At 40.0% G+C, this 13,317-nt stretch overlaps 1 protein-coding gene across 1 annotated transcript in view; it reads left to right on the top strand.

Moving 5' to 3' along the window:
- The window catches only part of SASH1 (SAM and SH3 domain containing 1), a 99,485-nt gene extending 86,924 nt beyond the window's left edge, over nucleotides 1-12,561 (top strand). Inside the window, 5 exon segments of the mRNA XM_009883291.1 lie at nucleotides 377-527; nucleotides 3,196-3,309; nucleotides 9,658-10,796; nucleotides 11,370-11,501; nucleotides 12,301-12,561. Coding sequence (XP_009881593.1) covers nucleotides 377-527; nucleotides 3,196-3,309; nucleotides 9,658-10,796; nucleotides 11,370-11,501; nucleotides 12,301-12,561 — 1,797 coding nt within the window.
- The last annotated feature ends 756 nt before the right edge of the window (nucleotides 12,562-13,317 follow it).

Raw genomic sequence — 13,317 nt, 5'->3', positions numbered from 1 at the left:
GGAAGAGCTAGAGAAAAACAGATGCAGCTGTCATTCACCATTTGTACTTCTCCCTTCATACAGAGCTATGCCATATTGTGCATCCGGGTAGCATGCTACTGAGGCAATTTAATACAGTGCATTTCAAATACAAAAATATGTGCAGCATTCTAGTTCTGGCACAGCTACCTCCCTGAACTTTGCACAATGCTTATATAAGCTATAATCCTATAATTTTGCTGTTATACAGTGGTTTGCATTTGCTAAGCTACTGCTTTTTTTGCTGGTTGTGAAAATATCTTCTAGTATCTTTATTGATAAAATAAGTTGAATAAATATGTTGTCTTATAGCTCTTTTTTTTTTTTTTTTTTTTTTCCTTTTTCCCCTTTTATGCAGGAGCACATGCCCACTTTTCTGTTCAATGGCTATGAAGATCTGGATACCTTTAAGCTTTTAGAAGAAGAAGATTTGGATGAACTGAACATCAGAGATCCTGAGCACAGAGCTGTTCTCCTCACAGCAGTGGAACTTCTACAGGAGTATGATAGTACGTGGGATGTTTGAGGTTTTCAGTTTTAGTAGAGCTCTGCTAAAAACGTTGTGAACCCCTTAAAGCAGAAAACTGGTTCCAGGATTTTGATCTCTTTTTTTTCCTAATCTAGTTATTTCCAGGGTAATCGTGTGTAACAACGTGTAGATTTCTGAGGAGTGACTTAAGACTTGCATTTGTTCTGCCAGAATTCTTTTGGTCTTGTAAGCACTGCTACCTATCTTACTCAAGTGATGTCAAGTGTACAACACATACCTTTTAGAATACCGATGTTCAGGAATAAATCCTGAGGTAACCTACTCAAAATAAGAAGGTGAGACATGGAGAATAGGAAAGAAGAAATTTCTAGACTAGAGGGAAGAGGTTGAGGTTATCAAGGGTAAGAAAAAGATCAAAGCCCAGAGGGCTGTGGAGAAGGAAAACGTGAATTAAACTTTCGCTTATTTTACCTGCACATGCATATAATTCTTAGACTGTGAATCGCAGGATTGTACAGATAGCTTCACTTTGTACACATGACAACACAGTAATTTTCAAAGGGAGAAAGTATATCAGTCAAGTGCAAAGAGTGAAAGACGGTGACCCAGCTATCTAAGGTGCATCAGTGCAATTCTGCCAGTTGTACAGATGGTCTCAGACAAGTGGTTGTAAAGATGAGGGAAAGCAGAGTAAGCCATGGCAGTCAAATTTGATGGCATCTTTGCCACACAGGAGGAAGCAGGGCTCTACCATCCACGCAGTAGTCACGGTAGAGTAAAATAATTTGAAAAGCAAGTGTGGCTTGAGACAGGAATTTAGATGCGCTCAGCACCTAGTTGCAGCAACGTAAGACAGTACTGCATTTCCCCTTCATCCCTAAGTGTCAGCAGAAGTTTAGTATCCCACCAAGCAGAATCAGTGGAATGGATTGTGTGAGGGCTTTCTCAGCTGCTTCTGTGCGAAATCCTGTGTTTTAGCTTAAACTGCCTTAGCAGCAATTTAAACAGCTGCTTATTAAGTGGGCAGTACTCAATTCTGTTATAGAGACACGTGGTTCGTATCTCCAGGCAGTGCTGTGTGGCCTGAGCTTTCAATGACACATAGCTTGCTTGTTCATTTCATTTCCCAAAGAGGCATTCACCTTTCTCCACCCTCAACTACCCCCCAATAAAACTGCAGTTGGCAGAAATAGATTCTTTTCACTTATATCAGTGTAGCTTTTCGTCACCTATTATGAGCTTCTCTTCATTATTTGCAGACCTCTTTAGAACGCTCACTTCCCTGAAGTAATATTTCTTTTAGGTCTCTTAAATTTTGGGTTGAATACTTGAAGAACTATGTGATGTTGTGGTTGGAAAGTATAAATTCCAGCTCTAAGTCAGGGAGATGAAGAGAAAGAGAAGTGAGTACCAGACAGCTGGAACCTGGGAGAGGCAACAGCACTTAGTTCCACCCCATAATTACCTTTCCTGTGCTGAGAATAGGAATGGTAATAGCCATTTCTGACATTTTATTGCAGGGGGAAAAAAAAAAAAAACACAACATAAACTGTATCCTTGCATCATGAAGTTGTTTTTTTGTATCTTCAGTCCCAGATTTAGTTTCTCTACAAAATATGATTTTTGACCAAACATTCTTGGTAAATTCCTGGAATCCAGTCTATACAGCCTGGATGGCTCTTTGCACAGACCAAGGAAGGAAGGAATTTTTACCACTGGTCTCTCCCTTGTCCCTTTGTCAGGGGACAGTATCTAACTTTGCCAGACCCACTCCTGATCCTTCCTCTTGGTCCCTTCTGTAAAGTATGTCAGAATTAGGATTTTATTCTTTTTTACTTGATTTGGTTATTTTCAGTGCTTTTTGCTTTTGTTTTGGGTGTTGGGGAGTTTTAAGTCTAAGAACTTTGACACCATCATTTTAAATAGATTTCAGTGGTTGTAAGTTGCAGGACTTGGCTCCAAGGCAGCTGAGGCACACACGTGGTCCATTCTGCTTTTATTACGTACCACGCTGGTCCCTCACAGTTGTGCTGAGGCTGTTGCTTAATCCTTTACCAAATGGGATGAATGTTTCCAACATTTATGGTGGCTGTTGCTAGTGCTCACTCCTTTCTAAAAGAGTGATCTGATACAATTAATACATCAGGGAAGATCATAGAAGTATAGAATCATTTAGGTTGGAAAAGACCTTTAAGACCATCAAATCCAAATGTTAACCTAGCACTGCCAAGTCCACCACTAAACCATTTCCCTAAGCACCACATCTACACGTCTTTTAAATACTTCCAGGGGGGGTGACTCAACCGCTTTGCTGGGCAGCCTGTTCCAATGCTTGACAACCCTTTTGGTGAAAAAGTTTTTCCTAATATCCAATCAAAACCTCCCCTGGTGCACCTTGAGGCCATTTCCCCTTGTTCTATCACTTGTTACCTGGGAGAAGAGACTGACCCCCACCTCGCTACAACCTCCTTTCAGATAGTTGCAGAGAGCAGTAAGGTCTCCCCTGAGTCTCCTTTTCTCCAGGCTAAACAACCCCACTTCCCTCAGCCGCTCTTCATAAGACTTGTGCTTTAGACCCTTCACCAGCTTCATTGCCCTTCTTTGGACATGCAAGATAATGGTGTTGGAAATTGAATCAGCCAGATTTTCTGTTTGCCTGGTTTTCACTGTATTCTTGCATCCTCTAGGTAACAGCGACCAGTCAGGCTCTCAGGAGAAACTTCTCATTGAAGGCCAAGGCCTAACCGGATGCTCTCCTCGGGATTCTGGCTGCTACGAAAGCAGTGAAAACCTGGAGAATGGTAATGGTGACAGCAATAAGCCTTATAATCCCTGCAGTCTTTTTTCAGTAGATAACTTTATATACTTCTTGCTTCTGTTCCTAACTACTTCACACTTGACTTTCTACTTTGCTCTGGCTGCCTCTTTCCCTTTTTGGCTTGAACCATTGGTTTTCATTGCTACTGTTTCTAATTTATTTATTTGCATTGGTAGGGAACAGATCACATATCACAAATCATCTATCTTTTGTGATCCTAAGGCAACAGGCACTCTTACTGCCATTACCTGCCTTCTCCACTCCCTATCACATTCTCATGCAACCATGGCTCATGAGACTTGCACTACTTACACTCTGACAGCCCATGTCTAAGGGATGACTGGCAATGGAGAATTTGCTGAACTCCACTGAGATAAGGAGGATTTCTTCTAAGGCCATACAAAAACTGTTTAGAAAAAAAGTTCTCTGTTTTAGGCCGTATTTTTGTGTTGCTGAGGTTGCATGTTGCATTCTCCTCTGATCAGAAGCCAACGGCAAAGATTTAGGACTTTTTAGTGTATGAACACTAGCAAGTTAAATTAATTGAGAAGTTGGCAAGGAAGTAAACTATATTAAAAAAAAATGCTTTTTCTCATTGCCTTATCTAGTATCAGTGAAAGGTTATGCACTGAAAAATTACCAAAACAGATGATAGAGATTGCTCTCCCTGTTCTGAAGAAATCAGGTGGTTGTGCTGACTGAGCATGCTTACTTGAGGGATGGTTTAAACTTGTCATTAGGGATAAAATACTGAAATAGATTAAATTGGTTTGAGCTTGGCATTATCACTCCAAGCATTTGAGCCGTGGCTTGGCCTCAGACTGCCTGGTTTCATTGCTAACATTCAGCATAAACAGGAACCCAAGAACAGAATAAATAGAGATACTGTATGCCCCTAGTAGTGGCTGGTTTTCCAATTTAAAATATGAGCTGAAGATCCTTCTCTTAGTATGTGCATTTTCTGTCAGTCTGCCACTCAGAAATAACCATTTATTGAAGAAAATTGCAATTTGCTTTGAAGCTGAATGCCTGAATGCAATATACTAAATTCCTGAAAGCAGAGAGAATTTTTTTGAATATGAATCCCCATACAGTAGGCATGCTAGAATATAATCATAGCTAAATATATGGCACATGTGACAATTTTCTTTCCTTTTTATCTCTAAGTGCCATCATAATGATAGCTGTAGCACTGAAGCTAAATTGCTGCCTGTACATTTTCCTTATTTTAACAATATAATAAAATCTTTAGAAAGCAATTGTCATTGCCTGTCTCCTTAGATACTTACTATTACATTTAAGCTAATATTTCTATCTGAGTTTTGCAGAATGTGAAATACCAATGATGATTTTTATATTGCTTTTCATGTATGGTTTGCTGCATTTCTACATCATTTTTGCTCACAAATGCATTTAGTGCTTGTTTTGAAAACTGTTATGAAAAGAACATTTGGTGTGGGATTCACTGAGACATTTTTCCAAGGCTGGTTAATCTGAAATGTGCTCCACCTTCTTTGCAAAGTTCATGGACAGTAGTTGTTTATATGCATATTGTTTTCAAAATACCTTAGATTCTCATCTGTTCAAATAAGGACAATCATTTGTCTAGTATAAACATAATAATCTGCAGATCAGTAATAATAAACTGCACTTCATAAAGGGGAAACGCATTCTGAGAAGAAATTGGTCTTGAGATTTTATGGGGAATGGTTATACATAATATTTTCATAACTAGTATAGTGCCCTGTTTTGGGCTGATAATTGGACCTTTTGGCATCAGTTCAAGATTTCAAAGCTACTCTTACATTTTGTTTAGAAAATGGTTTGCAATGTACTATGGCAGTGGTACAGATGTATCTTTTGCAGGTACTTCTCAGGGTACCACTGCAGAAATCTTTGGGTATTCTCATAGGTATCCACAGTGTACTTGCAGCAGCATTGTGATTGTACGTTCTTTGTTCTCTGTAAATTGGAATAGAATTTGTGACCTATGCAGTGTTAGACAGGAAGAACGTAAGAGCAGAAAGCAGCCATCCATGATCAGACCGTTAGTCCGTACAGTCCAGTTCTAGGTTTGAAACAAGGCAGAAAGAGCAAGCTGTCCTTTAGACTTCTCACAACAGTGCAGTTACTGGCCTTGCTTTTTGTGCAAGTGTTGTCTGTCTGAGATGCATTTGGAAACCGTATTGGAAATCTAGTTCTCACAGGACTGGCCAAAAGCAGATAGCTAGAGAACAGTATAGGAACAGAGCAAGCATAGTTGATGCTTCCCAGGATACTCATGGGGAATGAATCATTTGAGGACTTTAAAAATTGGGTACTGTTTCCTGGCATTCATCCATTTTCCTGAAACTGTTTCTCTTTAGGAACATCCCTGGTCTTCCTTAGAACCGCCATACCTAACAGTGTCTGTGTATAAACCCCTGTCACAGTCCTTCCCAAGTCATCTCTTTTCTAGTCTGAGAAGGCCTGTTAATTATTCCTTGTAGGTCATTCATGTCACTGATCATGTCTGGCTTCTTTGAACCTTATCTTGTTATTCTGTATAGCTTTTTTTAAGGAGAGAGGGGATGTGAAGAGATCAGAATTGCACATGCAATGCACAGAGCTGAAGGAGCAAACCATGGCTTTATCAGGTGGGATAAGGATGTTCTCTGATTTGTTCAGAAACTGAAGCCCATATTTCCATAGTGCCAAGTGGGCATCCAAAGCACTTAAGAGGTCAGTGCTAATTAGTCAGCAAAGGAAGCAGCAGAACAGGTGGCCACATTGCCTAATTTCATGTGCATTTCTACTAGTTTGTAATCAGTAAAAAAAGCAATGAGGCTAGGATTGTCTACGTGCAATCATCTTTGTTGTGGCAGCAGAGCTATTTGAAGTGCACGCAAAATACAGCCACAGAAAGCAATGCTAAAATGAAGTTAATAAAACCTGAGATCTGGCCAGGCCACTGAATGCGTTCTGTGTCTGGTTTTAAGTACTTAAATTTCTGAGGACGATCTTCCATACAGAAAAATGTACTAAGAGAAACACTGAAAATTTGTTGCTGTAGCTCTGGTACCTCTACAAATATTTCCCAAGATCATCTCCTTTCTTCCGAGCCAGATGATGACAGGGAATTGAAAAGTTCCTTTTATGTATTCTAGTAACAAGAGGTATCATGAGAGGTGGACAGTGCTTTTTCTAACAGAAACTGCACCATAACATTAAATAAGAGTTCAAGTATGCCTGTAGCTTGAACTGATCCTGGAAACAATATAAACTTTCCATTTGTTTTGTGTAAGAACCACCTTTGTTATCTTAGTTATCACCCAGACACCTGTGTCCTCCTGCACACATTTAAATCAGAGATGCTACTGTGGTTGACAGCACTATGAAAGGCATTAGACTGCTTAACTATACCAGGTAATCATAAGAATAAATTATTATCAAAAATGCTAACGTTAAAAATGCATTTTAAACCTTACTAGGTATATACTTTAACCCTTGTGGGTTTTTTACCTACCTTGTAGGTAACCTTGCATCTCTCTTTTTTTTTTTTTTTTTTTTTTTTTTGTAGGGAGGGAATGTTACATTTGTGGACATTGTTTATATAGCTGTCCACTTCATGAAAACAATTTAAAAACATATTTAAAAGTCTGTTTTCAGGAAATATTATCTTCCTTTTTTAATGTCTAAGAAGCATAATGAAGTTACACCTGGCAGTCAGGGAGAAGGGAAGGAATAGCTAGAAAAAGAGCAGTCACAGCTGCCCTCCTGATACTGCTCTTGACTTAAATCTATGTAAGAGAAATTACATTCTGAACCCCTGTCCTTCGTACAAAACAACGACATTGAACCCAGCAGATTTTTCAAACCATTTTGAAGCAGAAAGCTTAAAAGATTGCATGTTCAGTTATATGTTTTACAGACAAAATGTTTTGAACTTCCTCCCGCTCTCTCCACATTTTTATGCAAAACAGGGCTGGAATGAACTAAAGATTTGATTTTACTTTCCCAAAACTTTTCTTTTGTCATTTTTCTTGTTTTTTTCTTCTTCCTTTTCCTATTCCCTATTTCTTCTTTTTCCCATTCCCAGGCTACTGGCTTTACACAGACATATCCCATTTCTAAAGAAATGAAGAGTTGTTTACTAGTTACCCTTATGACCTCAGTAAGAGTGTAGAGGTTCCCGAGTGTGCTTTCCTAAAACCAATATAACCCCTGATCAATATTTCAGATTGAAAAGAAGGTACATGGATTTTGCTATGTGAGCTGTGACAGCAAGCCCCACACAATATTGTGAATTACTGCACGTCAGACATGTACTAGCAAATATGAATAATGAAAAGAGAGCACTCCATACTCATTACATATTGACATTAGTGCCTGAAGGCACTAAAAATGAAGGCACTAAAAAATGAATTTAACATTTCTTACGCATGTCTTTTTAATGTGGTTGTAAGTTATTTTCAGAAGCCGATGGCCTAGCTCCATGGAAAGGTGCAGGCAGAAAAGTTTCTGCTACTTCTCTGAGCTACTTGAACTCAAGGTAGTAGAAAGAGAGCCAGCTCAATGTGTGATGTGTCTATTAGCATTTTGGGGAAATGGTAATATTCAGCTTGGGTTGAACTGTGAACGGTACAGCTTCTGAGAAAGGAATTCCTGTGTGGCCTGTAGGCACACGTTGATTTTAGATGGAATAACCTTGCTGGCATACCACTAAATGCAACCAACTTTTTTTTAAGGGGAGTGTTTTCCTTACTTCTTTTTAAATGTAACCTCCATTTTCTTTGCTAGTTTTCTGGGTACTTTCTTTTTTAAATTCCTTGAGCAGAGAAAGAGGCAAGAGAAAGAGAGGAAGCAAGCTATTTCTCTTTTAGGTTAAACAGGTTCATTCATATTCAAAGTGAGCGGTGTATATTGTTCAGAAGCCAAGCATTGAGCTTCTTTCAGGATAAAGCTTTGAAGGCAAGCTGTGAGAAGCAAGCATCTAGTGCTTAAAAGTACACCAGATTAACTTAGTTCCAATGAAGTTAGCAAAACAACTTAGATCTCTAAAAGTAGCTGGTCCTTTAATTGGCAGCTATTGATTGCCTATTATTATAGACTTTTAATACTATTTATCCAAATCTGTTGCTTTGGGGGTTTGGGTTTTTTGGTTGGTTTTTTTTTTTTTCCCATTGGAAAAAGAAATTTCAAGCTTTATCTATCTATCCTGATTTTAGAAAGCTTACTGTACGTTGGGGGATATATCCCTGTCACCCTGTTCACGATGTGCTGTCATTCTGAGAGGTTGTCTGCTTTGAGACAAATGTACTTCGGTCTTGTTAAAAAGAAAATTTAAAAAAACTTATACAGTGTTTGAGAAATGACCTTGTATTTCATACTAATGAATACTCTAATGAGTTCTGACCCTTTGATCAGAATTTTTCTGTCAAGCAGATTTGATGGACTTCACTGTTTAAAATCAGTAGCGCGTATCTCATAAAAATATAAAATAAAGCTTATGGAGAACATGCGGTTCATATTAATTCATGTCATCTTGTCTTAAGTGGTTACAATAAAACACCACATCTCTAAGACCTTCCACTTCAATAAAACACTGTGACATGAGAATAACACTAAGATTAGTTACACTTGAAACTCCCTTTTGAAACACTTCTCCATCTCATAGTATAAGACCTTTTTCTGTAAAACTCCACTGTCCCTAGGAGTAACTTTACAAAGGGACTGGTGCAAAACCAGCTTCAAATATTTTTTTTCTCTCTGGTTTTGCCATTGCAAATAGTTTGCTCTTCATTTAAAAGATGAAATAATACTATTGGCACATTTTGTAATTAAAATGAATAAACAAGATCTTTTTTGTATTTAAAAACAAAAAGCTTTCCTGGTCAATATAGTAAACTTCATTAGAAGGTGAACATAACTATTGATATCCTAAACAAATTAGAAAAGTAGAAAAAAATGGTGGGACTTTTGAGTTATTTCTGTGTGGGGTGAAACCAGTTCATATAATGGGTGTAGGGTATCAGTTCTAACTGTAGGATATTTCTATACTGAAAAAGGTTTACATGAGCTAAACCTCAAATCTCTGCAAATGGGGGAGTAGGAAGGATATTAAATATTTTAAATGTATTTTCCTTACCTGGTCACATTTACCAGTTCTTCATTAATAAAGCTGAAGCTCAGAAATTCATATGCTTAAAATGGCACTCAGTTCTTGTACATTTAGAGTTAACAAAAAGGGAATAAATCCTTTTGTTTCAAAGCCATTTAGGAATGATGTGTTATTTACACTGGAGATTTTTATTTTTTTTTCAATGGTGGATTGTGATTTATTTGCTTCTAGGTAAAACTCGAAGGACCTGTCTTCTGTCCTCAAAATCAGCAAGTGAGCATAGCTTTAAGGACTTCAGTAGAAACCAGCTATCAAATTATCCTACACTTCCACTGACCAAGTCCATAGAAACTATACAGCAAGGGGAAAAAGAAAGCCGTTTGAGTTGTGCGCATCGTGCTCTGAAGAGCTCTGTCAAACCCCCAGCTGCTATGGGTATGAAGAAGAACCGTAGAAGTCTACCAGTTTCCGTCTGTCGGAGCTATGAAACTCTGGATGGCCCCCAGGGTGTAGATTCGTGGCCAAGATCTCACTCTCTGGATGATCTCCAGGGAGAAGCCAATACTAACCTACAGGACACTAGCAAGGAAGTAGGTTCTTTTCCTCAGGATTCACTGGATACAGCAAAAAAGGCAACTGGTCCTACCCTGCCACCTCAGTCTCACGGAGGCAGCTGTATGGTAGATGACTTGATGGCTAAGCAGGGTAAAGGAGCTGCTAGTTCTCAGAAGGGAAGAGCTAAGGAATTAGACTGCTCTGTAATGGAGACTGCCGGTAGAAAGCCTGCTCCATTCCCCCTGAAAAACTGTGAAGCTCAGCCTGCCTTGGTGATGCATCTTGCAACAAGGACACCTCTGGAAATACAAAGTAAAGGCTTTCATGACCTCACACGGGCTGATTATGCTCCAGTCCTCAAGGGAGGTCTAGAAGCTGAGCAAAAAGGCACAAATGAAGCAAGAATGCAACCAAAAAATCCTTCTCAGCCGCCACCTGTTCCTGCCAAAAAATGCCGAGAACGCCTTTCTAATGGATTATATCATCCTCCCACGTCTGCAAGTGGGAACCACTCAAGTCTAGAAGCACCATGTTTACCAGTAAAAAAGACCAGCTCATCTGCTCCCATTGATTGTCACGGAGTACCTGTCCATAGGACATCTTCCGAACCAGAGCCCAGTACCCCTCCTAGCTCACTGCCACCCTGGCTGTCGGAGCTCCCAGAGACTGCTAGTGTTCAGCAGCATGTGATAAAGCTAGGTCCTGCTTCAGCGAGGAAGGTCTCTTGTAGCAGGGGAATGGATCTGGAGATGGTAATAGAAAACAAGTTGCAGTCTGAAGACATTGATCTTACGGAAGAACCATACTCTGACAAGGTAAGTGGAGGACATTGCTTCAGTGTTTTTATTCTACTAGCATTCCAAGGGATAGTCTTTCATTTATTGTATCTGTTGTATTTTTGTGAGTAACCGGCCTAGATAAACCATAAATCATTGGGACGTTAGACATTCTGTAACTATCTTTGTCTTTACTATCAGACCATACACCTAGAGTAACTCTTGTGTTGTGAGGGGACTCAGAAATCCCAGGCTTGTTCTGAACCTTCATCTTTTCAGGCCCCTAGTACCTTGGTGGCACTGGGCATGGAAATGTCTCATTCCCTGCTAGTGTGGGGAAGTAAAGCTGAAAAAGGAAGTCATTATTAGATTTTATGCTTCCAAGAAAATCTGAATTGATCATACAGTGATTAGGACATCTTTTTGGGAAGGAAGGAGTCCTAAGGTCCAGTCCTTACTTTAGGGATTGCTTTTTCCATTTTCATGGAATCTTGAGGAAGGCTCCTTCTTGCTCCCATCCTGCACTTCTCTTTATATTTGCATTGATTGGTCTGTATTGATACACTTCTTTCATCTGTCCTCTCTCCTTTGTGTCTGGCTGGGAACGTTCAGCATGGTCGCTGTGGCATTCCCGAGGCTTTGGTACAGAGGTACTCTGAAGACTTAGACCAGCCTGAAAAGGATGTTGCAACAAACATGGACCAAATCCGGGTAAAGCAGCTGAGGAAGCAGCATCGCATGGCAGTGAGTATTTCCATAAATCAGATTTTTCTTATTTATAAGCAGACTTTTTAAAAGGACTGACTACTTGTAAAGGGAGATACCTGCGAAGTCCTGGTACAGAAGTGCTCCCTGTGTTCACCCAGCAGGTTCAACGTAGGTAGGGGTACTACAGGGACAGGAGGTACCTCTCCCTGTCCCAAAGGAGGATAGTTAGTAGTTGAAAGGAGAGCAGATAGCCCTCTCTCTTGGCTGAACAGTAGTCTTGAAAGTCTAAGCAGACTGCAAGCAGTGGTAACAGACACTTGCTTACTAAGGGTGGCATGTATTAAGCGCTTCTGTATTGAAATCTAAAAGGTGGTACACTCCTTTTTCATTTCTTAACTATACTATTGTCCACTCCATAGCAAAAGCAGGAGAGGGAAACTGTCAAAAGCTTTTATGGCTTTTTATATGAGAACTTGTCTGAGGAGGCAAAATTGGTATTATCATGCCTTAAATGAATCATCCTGGAAAGTCTTGCCACTGGGTATTTTTTTAGTGATGTCAAACTAATTAAGAATGGCACATGACGGTCGCCCAAGCAGCTGGATACTGCCCACTGCATCTGCATTGCCAAAATTGTTGCTGTTGCTCCTGTGCCAAGTGATCTTAGCCTTTCAACCCACACCGCTCTCATACTGACAAATGTGACATGAGAGAAGTTGAAACAGCTGCTATGAAATTCTACCAGTTTGGAAGAAAAAACAAAAGACGACTTGCTGTAAAACAAGCAGTTATGTTTAACATTAAGCGTTCTGGGTTTTTTTTTGTTACTGTCCAGATTCCAAGCGGAGGGCTCACTGAAATTTGCCGAAAACCTGTATCCCCAGGACTTATCACCTCTGTATCTGACTGGCTGGTTTCCATTGGTCTACCTATGTATTCCAGCCCGCTCACAGAAGCAGGATTCAACACACTGAGCAAAGTGCCTTCTCTGTCACAAACTTGCCTTCAAGAAGCTGGCATCACAGAGGAAAGGCACATAAGCAAGCTCCTGGCAGCGGCAAGACACTTCAAACCTCTTGATCCAGAAGCAATTTAACATGCTCCATAGTGTGGCATTGCCTGGTCGAGAATCCACTGCTTCTTCCTGCACCAGTATTGCTCTAATTACTTCATGTAGCTAAAGGGATCAAGGAACTGGCTCCCAAGGACAGGCAGACATCTTCCTCAAAGGAAATGAAATGTTTCTATTGCTGTCTTTGGCAACTGAAGGAGAAGAGAAGCAACCACCAGGTAACATAGATGTGGTACTTCCCTCCCCCCTCGCTCCCCTGTAAAGTCGTCTTATTTCATAAAGTGCACAGGGTTGGCCTGAGAATCAGACAGCTTCACAGAATGAAGGGACCCTTGCACATTTTCCTCAAGTTTGTGAAAGTAATACTAGTAATAGGCCCTGTTTCTGTGAAGAGCTCCTTTGGTTGGGGGTCTTCTGTACATCTAGGTGCCAGGTACCTGTAGTCAGTCCTAAAGACCAGGTACAAGCCAAGGTGCAAATTCCAATAGAAGCTGTTTGGCAAATGCCTTTTGTTTATTTTAGCAGTCTAGAGCTGAACACACACATCCCCCAGGTCATCTTTGCTCTTGCTTGGTATAGGTCCCCATACACCACAAAGCCTTTAGCTAGGCCAAAGTTAATGGACTGGAATTAGGTTTCACTATGGTCCATCTCTGTCACTCCAATGCAGCTAACCCACGGACAGTCAGAAAGCTTCTTTTTATTTGTACAGAGCTGAGGTCATTTTTATAACTGCTTTCTAGCAATCAGCTTTTTATTTGCCTTAAAATAAGCTTCTAA

The sequence above is a fragment of the Charadrius vociferus genome, unplaced genomic scaffold (genome assembly GCF_000708025.1).
Source record: "Charadrius vociferus isolate BGI_N301 unplaced genomic scaffold, ASM70802v2 scaffold114, whole genome shotgun sequence".
Lineage (NCBI taxonomy): Eukaryota > Metazoa > Chordata > Aves > Charadriiformes > Charadriidae > Charadrius > Charadrius vociferus.
This window is presented reverse-complemented; position numbering and strand designations above follow the sequence as displayed.